Raw genomic sequence first — 11644 nt, forward strand, 5'->3', positions numbered from 1 at the left:
CCAGAACACACTTGGCCTTCCGGGCTGCCAGCACACACTGCTGGCTCACGTCCAGCTTCTAAAATCACACAACGCTGGAATGGTTTGTGTTGCATGGCTCCCTGAAGATCACAGAACCACTGGATTTTTGTACGCTGGAAGTGTCCTTGAAGATCACAGAACAATAGGATGGCTTGTGTTGAAAACTGTCCCTGAAGATCACAGCACAGTAGACTATCCTTGGTACACTATCATTGGTAGAGGGCCTCGAGGATTTGGCAGTACCTGAGAGGCATCCCAACCCAGAGGAGATGCTGGTCATAACCTCCACCACCTCTCTGGGCAACCCGTCCCAGGGCTCCCCCACCCTTACCGTAAAGAAGGTCTTCCACATGTTTGCATGGAACTTCCTGTGCTCAAGTTCTAGGCCACTGCTCATTGTCCTCCGCTACGCACCACCGAGAAGAGCCTGGCCTCATCCATTTTCCTCCCACTTCCCTTCAGATATTGATTAACACTCGCTTTGAATCTCTAGTTATAGGGTCTGAGACGATGGAGATCTGACGGCTACTTTTCCATACCAGCCCCCTCGCATGGCAAAATCTTCTGGTTCTTTCTACCAGTTGTGCAAACCCCAGAACTTGCTGGACTCACGGATTCCACGCTACCCCACCTGAGCCGTGATTCGTGTTCACGCATCCCAGGCTGTCAGACGACGATTGACCCCAGGATTGTTCCTGGGCAGTGGGGCGCAAAGCAGGAGTCAGATACAACTAGGGCATCCCCTAATGTTCCAATTCATTGCCCCTTGCTACCCAGAGGCAAGCAGGGGCAAGGGAAGAGGAGGAGTACCTCCACGTACCGGTCCTCCGCCTTTTGTCTCAGGAGAAGTGGTGCACCGAGAGGCCTGAGAGAAGGGGGAGAGAAGGTGTGGCAGTTGCACCGCCACAGTTGACACAGGCACTCCAGGCTTTAGGTAACAACTGTCCAGGAAGTCAGAACACCAAACCTTCCTTCCAAATGAGCCCAACACAGAGTTTTACTGAGCAGAGAGGGAGGAAGCAGCGTGCAATTTGAGCCTTGCAGGTGGGCATCCTTCTGTGCCAGAAGTTCTTTGTCCTCTTAATAGTGAAGGGAGTGACGTGTGGAATCAAACTCTGGAACCCACGTAAGGTTACAAAGCAGGTACGCTCATTACGGCAGCCGGGTGCGGGGGGGGATATCTCCTCCTAACTCGCACACAGAGAAAAGCACTGGTTACATACTTACAGACATAACATCCACATATTCATTACGTTCCACAAAAATGGGCTGGAATTCTGAGAAACTATTAACGTATTGTCCCACCCTCTTGAGCACGCGTCCTAAAAATGTGGTGGGGGTCTCTGGCGGTCAGTGGATGAAGGCTCGTAGTCTACCTCGCTGTGAACTTCCGACCTTTTAAGGGGGGGTAGCCCGAACCAGCTCCTACTGGCGTTGTGTTGAGCTGAGACATCTGTTTCACCGTCCCATCTTCAACAACAGGAGCCTATTCTACTTTCTCATCGGTGTTTGGCAGCGAGTTTCCATGGACTCTGCATTCTCTTCTTGAGCTTACGTGTCTGCAAGCATCTTGTCCTTCAGCGTGAATCCACTCCAGTTCTTTCCACAATATGGAAAGGCTGTTCTCATGATTCAGGAGACAGCTAGGGCTGGGGAATGGATGCATGGCACCTTAACTCTGACCAGCAAGGAAATCAGGAGAACGGAATGCAGACACTGCCAACTTCTACCGGCTCAAATCTGCTTCAAGACTCATTGCAAAGTCTCAGCTAGAAAAAGGATCACCTCAGTGTATCCAAGAAAAAGAGCAGCGCTTTTTGGGTTGGTTGGTTGGTTGTTTTATTGTGGGTGGTGTTTGTTTGTTTGTTTGTTTAATATACCACAAGACTATGCAGTTACACTGTCAGTCACCTCAGAGTGTTCCCAAAGGAGCTCATCCACGTCCTGCACACACTCCACCTGAACATCAAGTGGAGCAGGGGGTAGTCTTGCAGATGGAGTAACGCAGGAATTTTGACAGGATGTTGCTGCATGATGGAATCTCTGCATCCACTTATTCATCAAGTATCCAGCAGGAGAGCACAGAGCTCCGGAGGCATCGTTGTATCCAGTTCATCATCTGAAACCTCCGCAACCAAACTGGATGGGACCAGTCCTCTTGTGCCATCTGTCAGCTCTCCCTGAAACCAGCACATTCTCATCCACAGCTCCAAAGACGTTAAGGTGTTGTCCAGCGGTCAGAGGAAGCTCGCTTTCTGGCTCCTCATTAGGACCCTCAACAGGATTGTAGCTGTGCCGAGCTAAGAATCTTTGAAATGTTGCTGATGCTTGTCCCAGAGAATGCAGGGTGAAGGACAAAAGCTCTGCTGCTGGTTCTCCGCTCTCACTTTCAGGGCCGTCCCCTGACAGAAAGCAGCACTCAGGACTGTTCCCGTGGACCTCTTTCACGGCTTTGAGTTCAAGCTCCAAGTCTTCCAGATGACTTTGAAGACCTTTGGCCTCTTGGATGGCAGAATGGAATGCACTGGGACGATGGCTGAGATTCTTCTTTGATGGGGCAAGAGTCTCTTCGGCTGCCTCTCCCAGCTCCGTTCTGCCCTCGTCTCCAGTTGGAACTCTCTCCTAGTTGGTATCAGGATGAGCCTGCTCTGCTGCTCTCTCTTCTCTCTTGCACACTCTGTGAGAATGAGTTTCAGAAAGCACTACTCACTGACAGGAAATAAGGGGAAACTTGAAAGACTTGGCAACATAAGTCCTGGCCGTGTACTGCCAGCAACTGATCTGGCCGCCCAGGATCCTGGCACCACAAATGCTTCGTTGCCAAATGCAGCAATGAAGTGTTCTGGGGAAAAGCCAACTCACACGTATTTTTGGCACATCCATATCACAGCACCACAGGCCAGCACCAGCGCAGACAGCAGCACAGCTGAGAACAGTACCATCGCTGCGATGTGGCGCCTTCGCGCAGATCTGCCAACAGCAGCCTTTGTGCTCGTCCCGGCATTCATCCCTGGGAGAAACGAGACAACGTCCCACGTTACCTTCACCTGCGCTACAGATAACCTCTCAGTGTGCTTCATGGACCCAGGAGATTTTCATCAGTGGGTGCCTCTGCCTCTGGCGCCCAGGCACCAGAGGACAAGAAGGACTGCTTCCACCTCTCGTTGGGTAGGGAAAGGCCGCACAGGCACTGCCCGTGTCTTCCTCTGGGCCGAGGGCTGGGGCTGTGCCCTGGGGTCTGGGCTTTGTCTGTGGGAAGCACTGCAGAGCAGAATCCCTCGCACTTTCCCCAGCGCACGCGTCCCGCGCTCTCCCGCAGGACACCCCCCCCCGGCTGAAGGTCGGGCTCCAGCCAGCACAGGGCACAGCCGGAGCCAGCCCAGGGGAGAAACACTCCTGCAGGCTCCTCCCACACAGGACCCCGCTCATCGCCCTCGGGTGGCTTTGCTCCAAAAGGGCAAAACTCACCACTCTCTGGGAACTGGGAGTGGTGGGAGCTGAGCAGCGTCACAGAGGCCTGCACGTACCTTCTCCGGCACACTGCTGGAACAACTCTCCACACCCCACTGAGGTCAGCCGTGTTCAGAGAGCCATCCCTGGCTTCTTTTACACGTGCCCTGTGCTCACACGCTCAGGTTCGGCTGCTGACCTGGCGTGCAAGAGCAGGCAGCAAGAGCCTGCAGGCACACAGTGGCTCTGGTGAGTGACACTGGATGACCACGGGACAGAAATTACCTGGCATGACAGTTGTTGGCGCTGCCTGCGTTCCTTTGCCCGAGACTGGCAGTGTGGGATGGCTGCCTTTCCTGCAGTGCATCCTGCTCACTTTGTTGGTCAGTTCCTTTAGAAAGAAAGCAGGGCAGTAGGATTGGATGTGATGTGCTCTCATCGGGAACTGAGCTACTCCAGTCCCGCGCTCAGGCAAAGCCTGCTGGTCCCAGCCCCACAGATCCACTGCGACCCCCTCCGTTGCCCAAGGGCATTTGGGCCCTCCCAGGAATTGGAGGGTGCCAACCCTCTCACGCCTCTCGAGGAATCAGCTCCTATGCAAGGCCCTCACACCCTGTGCTGTGAGCGTCACCAACCATCACGTTCCACCCATCACAGGCCAGGCATCTGCAGGCTGAAATTCAAGCTCAGACAGAAGCGCCTTCAGAATCAGCATCCCACCTTGTTTCCAGCATTAGCAAAGGCATCCCTGCTCGGGATGCTCCTCCTGCCTTGAACTCGCTCTAGCTGCACAGAGGGCTTTGTATGAGCAGAAGCACAGCACTCGCCAGTTGCTGCCATCTGGCTGCCAAAGCACCTCTGACAAGTAATGGTCGTGCTGGGGGAGCAGCTGCCCCCGGGCCTTGGCTGGATGCAGAAGTGGCAGCAGACCATCTCTGGTGCTTGACAGTGCCTGCAAGGCGCTACATGGAACACCACCGCAGCACGGCTCTGAGCGATCCCTTCCTGCTGTGCAGGCTACAGCTTGTCCACACACGTACATCAGACCTCAGCTTCCCAGGTCTCACAGTGAACAGACTCAAGTATACCCACCACGCGCTGCCTTCTCCATTTCCTTCACCAGTTCCTTGAGGAGACGGGATGAGCCCTGGGAGTATTCTCCTCTTTTGGGATTCATCCTTTCCTTTTTCCGGACCTTAACAGAATGCATGAAGTTAAATATCACGTGCATGAGGTTTTGAAGACCAGCAGTGAGTCAGTGAGACAAACTACTCACCGCTGGGATTCCAGCTGGGCTCCAGCGCAGGAGGAAACACATGACCGGGCAAAGCCCTCCCTGGGGGCACTCCTGCAACCAAAGACCCACGAAAAGTTTCAGTCATACGCTACAGCATCACTGAATAGCGGAGCATACGGGGGATCGTGCCATGAAATGGCACTGAAATGGGCAGTGAAAGCTCTCCAAGGAATTACAAAGCCAGGACATACCCATGCGATCTGCCGGAGTTTCAGTCCCAGAGCTCAGAGCGGAACCTGGATCACCTCCTCCAGTCACATCTGCAAACAAACGCAGGACAGAGCAACTCCCATTAAACATCCTTCCAGTCAGAATGACACAGGATGCAATTAAAGCTGGGCATTCCTTCACGACACCATTCTCTCCCTTCCACACAGGAGCACCTCGGAAACAGTTCCTGGGTGCCTGCAGGGGCACCACCATCATACAGAACTAACCCCGTGTGGAACTGCCCAGAGGAGCGCCCGCCTGGAGCTCACCCCAGCTCTAAACTCAACTGCATGGACTGGATTAAACCTAGGCTTTGGTGAGCCGCTGCCTGGAGACACAGCTGTAATCAAGGACAGCGGAGAAACGTTCCCATTGCACGTGCCCATCTCTCTCTCCCTTACTGAGCTGCGGTGATGGAAGGGGCTCAGGTAATGACATGGGGGGAAAGTTCCAAAGCTGCAGAGAGGCCAGGTGACCTGCTGGCTGGTATTCCACAGCTTTCCAAATACTTTCTCCAGGCCGTGGGAGACAATTCTCAGGGACCTCATGGAAGAACATTCGGCCCCCTGGAATTTTCTTACTGGGAGACCTCGCAGATACAGAGACAAAGCCAACGCAACGCTGACAGCACGGAGCACCCAAGAAACAACGACCATCCCATGCTTCTCGGGGAGAAGAACCCGCTGGCCGGTGAAAAGCGCAACCCTTGCTGAACTAGCCCAGCCACAAAGGAACAAATATCGAGGACAGTGAAGCCCGGCTACTTACCTCCAGCATCCCCTTCAGGCTCAGAGGCAGGATTCTGTTCTGCTGATTCACCAGCAGGGCCTGCAGGCACAAGTGTAATCAGACACAGGTGAGGAGAGCTTCCAGCACACGTGGGGGCCTCCTTTTCCCTGAGTGGGGAAAGGTGGGCCAGGGAATGCCACGGCCCAAATACGAAGGTCTGGGCTCTCTCAGCTGAAGAGGGGCAGCGGTAACCTTCCCACTGAAATGTGGCAGCTCTCCGAGTAAAGAAATACTCATGGCTCATCTGTGCAAGCCCTTCAAGGCACAAACAGGCTTGGAAGACCTTGAGAGGGTCTTAAGCAAAATTGCACGCAAGTAAACTATGGGAGCATGAATGTTTCTGCCTCCAAGGAAACAGACACTCACAACTTACCTCTGGGTTGTCCCAGAGGCACAGGCACAAAATCCGGATCCAAACGATCATCCGGAAAGGGAGCACCAAGTTCATCTCCTAGAATCAAGAACACATGAAAGAAGGTCCCATTGGATGGTGTGATCTCCTTCTCCCTCAGTAACTGGATGTTGCTGGGCCGTGGAACGGGATGGGAGAAGGACTCAGGTCACGATTCCCAAAGTTGCAGAGTGGCCAGGATGACCTGTAGGCTGGCACCTGGCAGCGTACACAATACTCTCTCCAGGCCATGTGCCACATCCCTCACGGACCGCATGGAAGAAGATGCAGCTCCTGGGGGCTTTCTTACTGGGAGGCCTCCAATGCACAGGAAGGTCACACTGAAGCACTGGAGGAAAGCACGCCTGTCTCTTCCTCTGGGCTGTGGGCCGGGGCTCTGTGTTGGAAACTGGGATTCATCTACGGGGAGTACCATGAGCCTGGAGCAGAAATGCTCACGCTTCTCCCAGCACACATCTGCCAAGCTCTCCCCAGGACATCTCCCACGACGAAGGCTGTGCTCCAGCCAGCAAGCAGCAGAGCCATGGCCCGGCATGGCTGGAGCCAGCCCTGAGGGAGCAGCGCTGCCACGGGCTCTTGCCCGGCTCCTGCGGTGCTGCCCATCGCCCCCTGCCCAACACCACCCCCCATGGAAGGCCAGCCCCAGGGAAGTGTGGCACAGGGCCGTGGGGACACAGCCTGACTTCTTGCCCCCACTGCTGCTCAGTCCGTGTCCCATCTCTGCCCACCCACCTGCTCCCGGTGCTCGCCACGGAGCAGCACAGGTCTCCCGGAAACACATGGCCATCAGTAGGAGGAAGAGGACAAAGCGGGCAGGGGCCATGGCTCCCCACACTCGCACCATGCTTCCAACACCACCGCTGCAGCCACAGTGAGCGTCGCACAGAGCAAAGCCTGCGGCACAGGACAGCGTCGCAGCCAGGCCTTGTGAGCTCACGGCACAGCACCGCACAGCCATTGGACGGGGCATTGTGACCTCACGGCTCCGAGATTCCGGGGTGGCGGCTCCCCGCGGGCTGCTGCTCTTGTGATGTGCTGCACCAGGGCTGCGTGGGGCCCGTGCTTACGTCATAGAAACGCAGAATCATAGAGCGGCTTGGGGTGGAAGGGACAGCAAAGAGCTTAGAACCCCAACCCCACTGCCGTGGGCAGGGATGCCACCCACGGGGTCATGCTGCCCAGAGCCCCACCCAGCCTGGCCTTGAACACCTCCAGGGATGGAGCATCCACAGCTTCACTTGGCAAACATTTCTAGGGCTTCAACAGCCCCAGGAGGGAATTATTTCCAGCTCGGTGCACCCATGACACCTCAGGCCATTGGGGAAGAGATGCAATATGGAAATGGGGTCTGGATCAAGGACGCTATTGCACAGGTTATCCATGCGTGTCAAACGTGCTGCAATTAAGCAAGCCAAGCGGATAAAGCCTCTCCAGTATGGAGGATGATGGCTGAAATACAAACACGGGGAAGCTGACCTTCTCACAGACCTGCCAAGTCAAGTGTCACGTGCTTACGTTTTTGTTGATAGATCTGCAGTTTCATCTGTTTTCCTTCAGTTTTCCAGCACCTTGGCTAAGGACATCCCCTTTCCTGCACCAAGTATATTTCCCACACGTAGCTTGCTTCCAAGCCTGCATTTAGTAGCAGAAATTGAAGGCTTGCTGGTTGGCACCTCCCATCACCAAAGTCCCCCAAAGTGAACTCACTGCTGCTGGCAACTGGACGCTTGGTGCCGAGAGGACCGTCACCTATGGGGTCCCACCTGGGTCTCCAGAAGCTGTTGCACTTTTGGAAGCAGAGCATCCAAATACATTGCCTATATACATCCAATACAGTGTCCATACAACACTGCCATTGAATCAGAGCCTGCCACTTTCCCTATGACCAGGCAAAGTGCGTGAAGGCAAGCTGAACTGCTGAACCAGGCACCACATGGGGCTTATGTATTTGTGTCAAAAGACAGCATGCATTTTCTCACTCATCTTGTCTGGCTACCTGGTGACAATAAGCCCTGCTTAGTGCTTATTTCAAAAGGGCAGCAGGTCCTCGCTGGCCACGTGCAGGGGCTTCTCAGCCACATATGCCAGCGAGGAGTGGGCACAGCCGGTAGAACAGCTCCTGGTGGTAAGTTTTGGTCACAGAGCACTGCAGCGCCCGGAACAAAGCCAGCAGCAGGCAGATGAGAGTGAGGCAGATGTGGGGAAGAAGGGGGTGGAGAATGGGGCAGGTCAAACATGCCCCTACCCCATAGTGGCACGCACACACGCCGTACAGAGGGGACAATCAGGATCAGCTGCACAGCCATGGTCACGCAGGGCAGCGGGAGAGCAGGAGAGGGGCACAGCAGGAACGCAGCAGCACAGACCGGGCCTGGGCCCGCTGCTCCAGGGACACCCGTCCCTACAGAGAAGCTTCCCAGGCAGTCTCAGTGCTGACTGACCCTCTGGCATTCAGCGGGCCAAATGGAAGCAAAAATAACAAGAAGAATCAGACTTAGTTTTCAATAAGAAAGATTCTAAAATGGGACTTCACTTCTTAAGTTCTTTACTACGAATAAAAGCGCAAGTCTACCCTAAATATAGCACTATTAAAATGTGTATACTTTTTTTTTTTTTTTTTTTTCCAAAAAAAATAAACCTACAACTGCTGATACCTTTTCTCGCATGTCAGGTGGAGCTGGGGCTGCAGCAGCCCTGCCTCTTCCCAGTCATGCCTGCATTGGAAGGGTCCTGGAAAATCTCACAGAATCATAGAATGGCCTGGGTTGAAAAGGACCACAATGACCATTGAGTTTCAACCCCCCTGCTATGTGCAGGATCGCCAACCACCAGAGCAGGCTGCTCAGAGCCACTTCCAGCCTGGCCTTGAATGCCTCCAGCGACAGGACATCCACAACCTCCTTGGGCAACCTGTTCCAGTGCGTCACCACCCTCTGGGTGAAAAACTTCCTCCTAATATCTAACCTAAACCGCCCCTGTCTCAGTTTAAGACCATCCCTCCTTGTCCTACCACTATCCACCCTCAAAAAACAGCCGTTCCCCTTCCAGTTTATACGCTCCCTTCAAGTACTGGAAGGCCACAATGAGCTCCCCCTGGAGCCTTCTCTTCTCCAAGCTAAGCAAGCCCAGTTCCCTCAACCTTTCCTCATAGGAGAGGTGCTCCTGCCCTCTGATCATCTTAGTGGCCCTCCTCTGGACCCGCTCCAACAGCTCCACACCCTTCCTCTACTGGGGGCCTGTAGAGCAAATAAGTATACGGATATAAGAAACTATCGCCTTTGAAAAGGAATAATCAGAGATGAACAGGAAGCTTACCCGTGTCCTGGGCTCGCCAAAAGGGCTCCAAGAGGAGTGATCTTCAGAGAGCAATCCTTCCTCCGTGGCAGTCAGCCCTTAAATGGGGTTTAGGAGAGGTGGAGCCTGGCTCCACCCCTTCCGGTCACACAGGTGGAGTTGCAGTTCAACAGGTCTCATACAGGGCCCCACGCCTGGGTGCAGTACTCCAGATGGGGCCTCACAAGAGCTGAGTAGAGGGGGACAACCACCTCCCTCTCCCTGCTGGCCACCTCTTTCTTAACGCAGCCCAGAACACACTTGGCCTTCCGGGCTGCCAGCACACACTGCTGGCTCACGTCCAGCTTCTAAAATCACACAACGCTGGAATGGTTTGTGTTGCATGGCTCCCTGAAGATCACAGAACCACTGGATTTTTGTACGTTGGAAGTGTCCTTGAAGATCACAGAACAATAGGATGGCTTGTGTTGAAAACGTCCCTGAAGATCACAGCACAGTAGACTATCCTTGGTACACTATCATTGGTAGAGGGCCTCGAGGATTTGGCAGTACCTGAGAGGCATCCCAACCCAGAGGAGATGCTGGTCATAACCTCCACCACCTCTCTGGGCAACCCGTCCCAGGGCTCCTCCCACCCTTACCGTAAAGAAGGTCTTCCACATGTTTGCATGGAACTTCCTGTGCTCAAGTTCTAGGCCACTGCTCATTGTCCTCCGCTACGCACCACCGAGAAGAGCCTGGCCTCATCCATTTTCCTCCCACTTCCCTTCAGATATTGATTAACACTCGCTTTGAATCTCTAGTTATAGGGTCTGAGACGATGGAGATCTGACGGCTACTTTTCCATACCAGCCCCCTCGCATGGCAAAATCTTCTGGTTCTTTCTACCAGTTGTGCAAGCCCCAGAACTTGCTGGACTCACGGATTCCACGCTACCCCACCTGAGCCGTGATTCAGTGTTCACGCGTCCCAGGCTGTCAGACGACGATTGACCCCAGGATTGTTCCTGGGCAGTGGGGCGCAAAGCAGGAGTCAGATACAACTAGGGCATCCCCTAATGTTCCAATTCATTGCCCCTTGCTACCCAGAGGCAAGCAGGGGCAAGGGAAGAGGAGGAGTACCTCCACGTACCGGTCCTCCGCCTTTTGTCTCAGGAGAAGTGGTGCACCGAGAGGCCTGAGAGAAGGGGGAGAGAAGGTGTGGCAGTTGCACCGCCACAGTTGACACAGGCACTCCAGGCTTTAGGTAACAACTGTCCAGGAAGTCAGAACACCAAACCTTCCTTCCAAATGAGCCCAACACAGAGTTTTACTGAGCAGAGAGGGAGGAAGCAGCGTGCAATTTGAGCCTTGCAGGTGGGCATCCTTCTGTGCCAGAAGTTCTTTGTCCTCTTAATAGTGAAGGGAGTGACGTGTGGAATCAAACTCTGGAACCCACGTAAGGTTACAAAGCAGGTACGCTCATTACGGCGCCGGGTGCGGGGGGGGATATCTCCTCCTAACTCGCACACAGAGAAAAGCACTGGTTACATACTTACAGACATAACATCCACATATTCATTACGTTCCACAAAAATGGGCTGGAATTCTGAGAAACTATTAACGTATTGTCCCACCCTCTTGAGCACGCGTCCTAAAAATGTGGTGGGGGTCTCTGGCGGTCAGTGGATGAAGGCTCGTAGTCTACCTCGCTGTGAACTTCCGACCTTTTAAGGGGGGGTAGCCCGAACCAGCTCCTACTGGCGTTGTGTTGAGCTGAGACATCTGTTTCACCAGTCCCATCTTCAACAACAGGAGCCTATTCTACTTTCTCATCGTTGTTTGGCAGCGAGTTTCCGTGGACTCTGCATTCTCTTCTTGAGCTTACGTGTCTGCAAGCATCTTGTCCTTCAGCGTGAATCCACTCCAGTTCTTTCCACAATATGGAAAGGCTGTTCTCATGATTCAGGAGACAGCTAGGGCTGGGGAATGGATGCATGGCACCTTAACTCTGACCAGCAAGGAAATCAGGAGAACGGAATGCAGACACTGCCAACTTCTACCGGCTCAAATCTGCTTCAAGACTCATTGCAAAGTCTCAGCTAGAAAAAGGATCACCTCAGTGTATCCAAGAAAAAGAGCAGCGCTTTTTGGGTTGGTTGGTTGTTTGTTTTATTGTGGGTGGTGTTTGTT

At 53.9% G+C, this 11644-nt stretch overlaps 1 protein-coding gene across 1 annotated transcript; it reads right to left on the reverse strand.

Moving 5' to 3' along the window:
- Nucleotides 1–993: 993 nt before the first annotated feature.
- Nucleotides 994–7168, reverse strand: LOC121107482 (collagen alpha-1(I) chain-like). Its single transcript, XM_040651923.2, has 9 exons — nt 6912–7168; nt 6141–6218; nt 5747–5806; nt 4960–5028; nt 4748–4819; nt 4564–4666; nt 3757–3862; nt 2884–3031; nt 994–2698 (listed from the first exon to the last, which is right to left on the reverse strand). Exons 1-7 carry the CDS (start codon nt 7147–7149, stop codon nt 3856–3858), a joined length of 627 nt encoding a protein of 208 aa, XP_040507857.1. The 5' UTR covers nt 7150–7168; the 3' UTR covers nt 994–2698; nt 2884–3031; nt 3757–3855.
- Between the last annotated feature and the right edge of the window lie 4476 nt (nt 7169–11644).

The sequence above is a fragment of the Gallus gallus genome, chromosome 23 (genome assembly GCF_016699485.2).
Source record: "Gallus gallus isolate bGalGal1 chromosome 23, bGalGal1.mat.broiler.GRCg7b, whole genome shotgun sequence".
Classification (NCBI taxonomy): domain Eukaryota; kingdom Metazoa; phylum Chordata; class Aves; order Galliformes; family Phasianidae; genus Gallus; species Gallus gallus.

What these genes read in the sequence shown, in the direction of transcription:
- LOC121107482 (XM_040651923.2), bottom strand. Translation starts at nt 7,149, where the DNA reads ATGCCCCGTCCAATGGCTGTGCGGTGCTGTGCCGTGAGCTCACAAGGC. An exon ending in GCCTCTGGGACAACCCAGAG is followed by an intron (nt 5,807 to 6,140) that starts GTAAGTTGTGAG and finishes TTGTGCCTGCAG; the next exon opens with GCCCTGCTGGTGAATCAGCA. An exon ending in GCCCAGCTGGAATCCCAGCG is followed by an intron (nt 4,667 to 4,747) that starts GTGAGTAGTTTG and finishes CATTCTGTTAAG; the next exon opens with GTCCGGAAAAAGGAAAGGAT.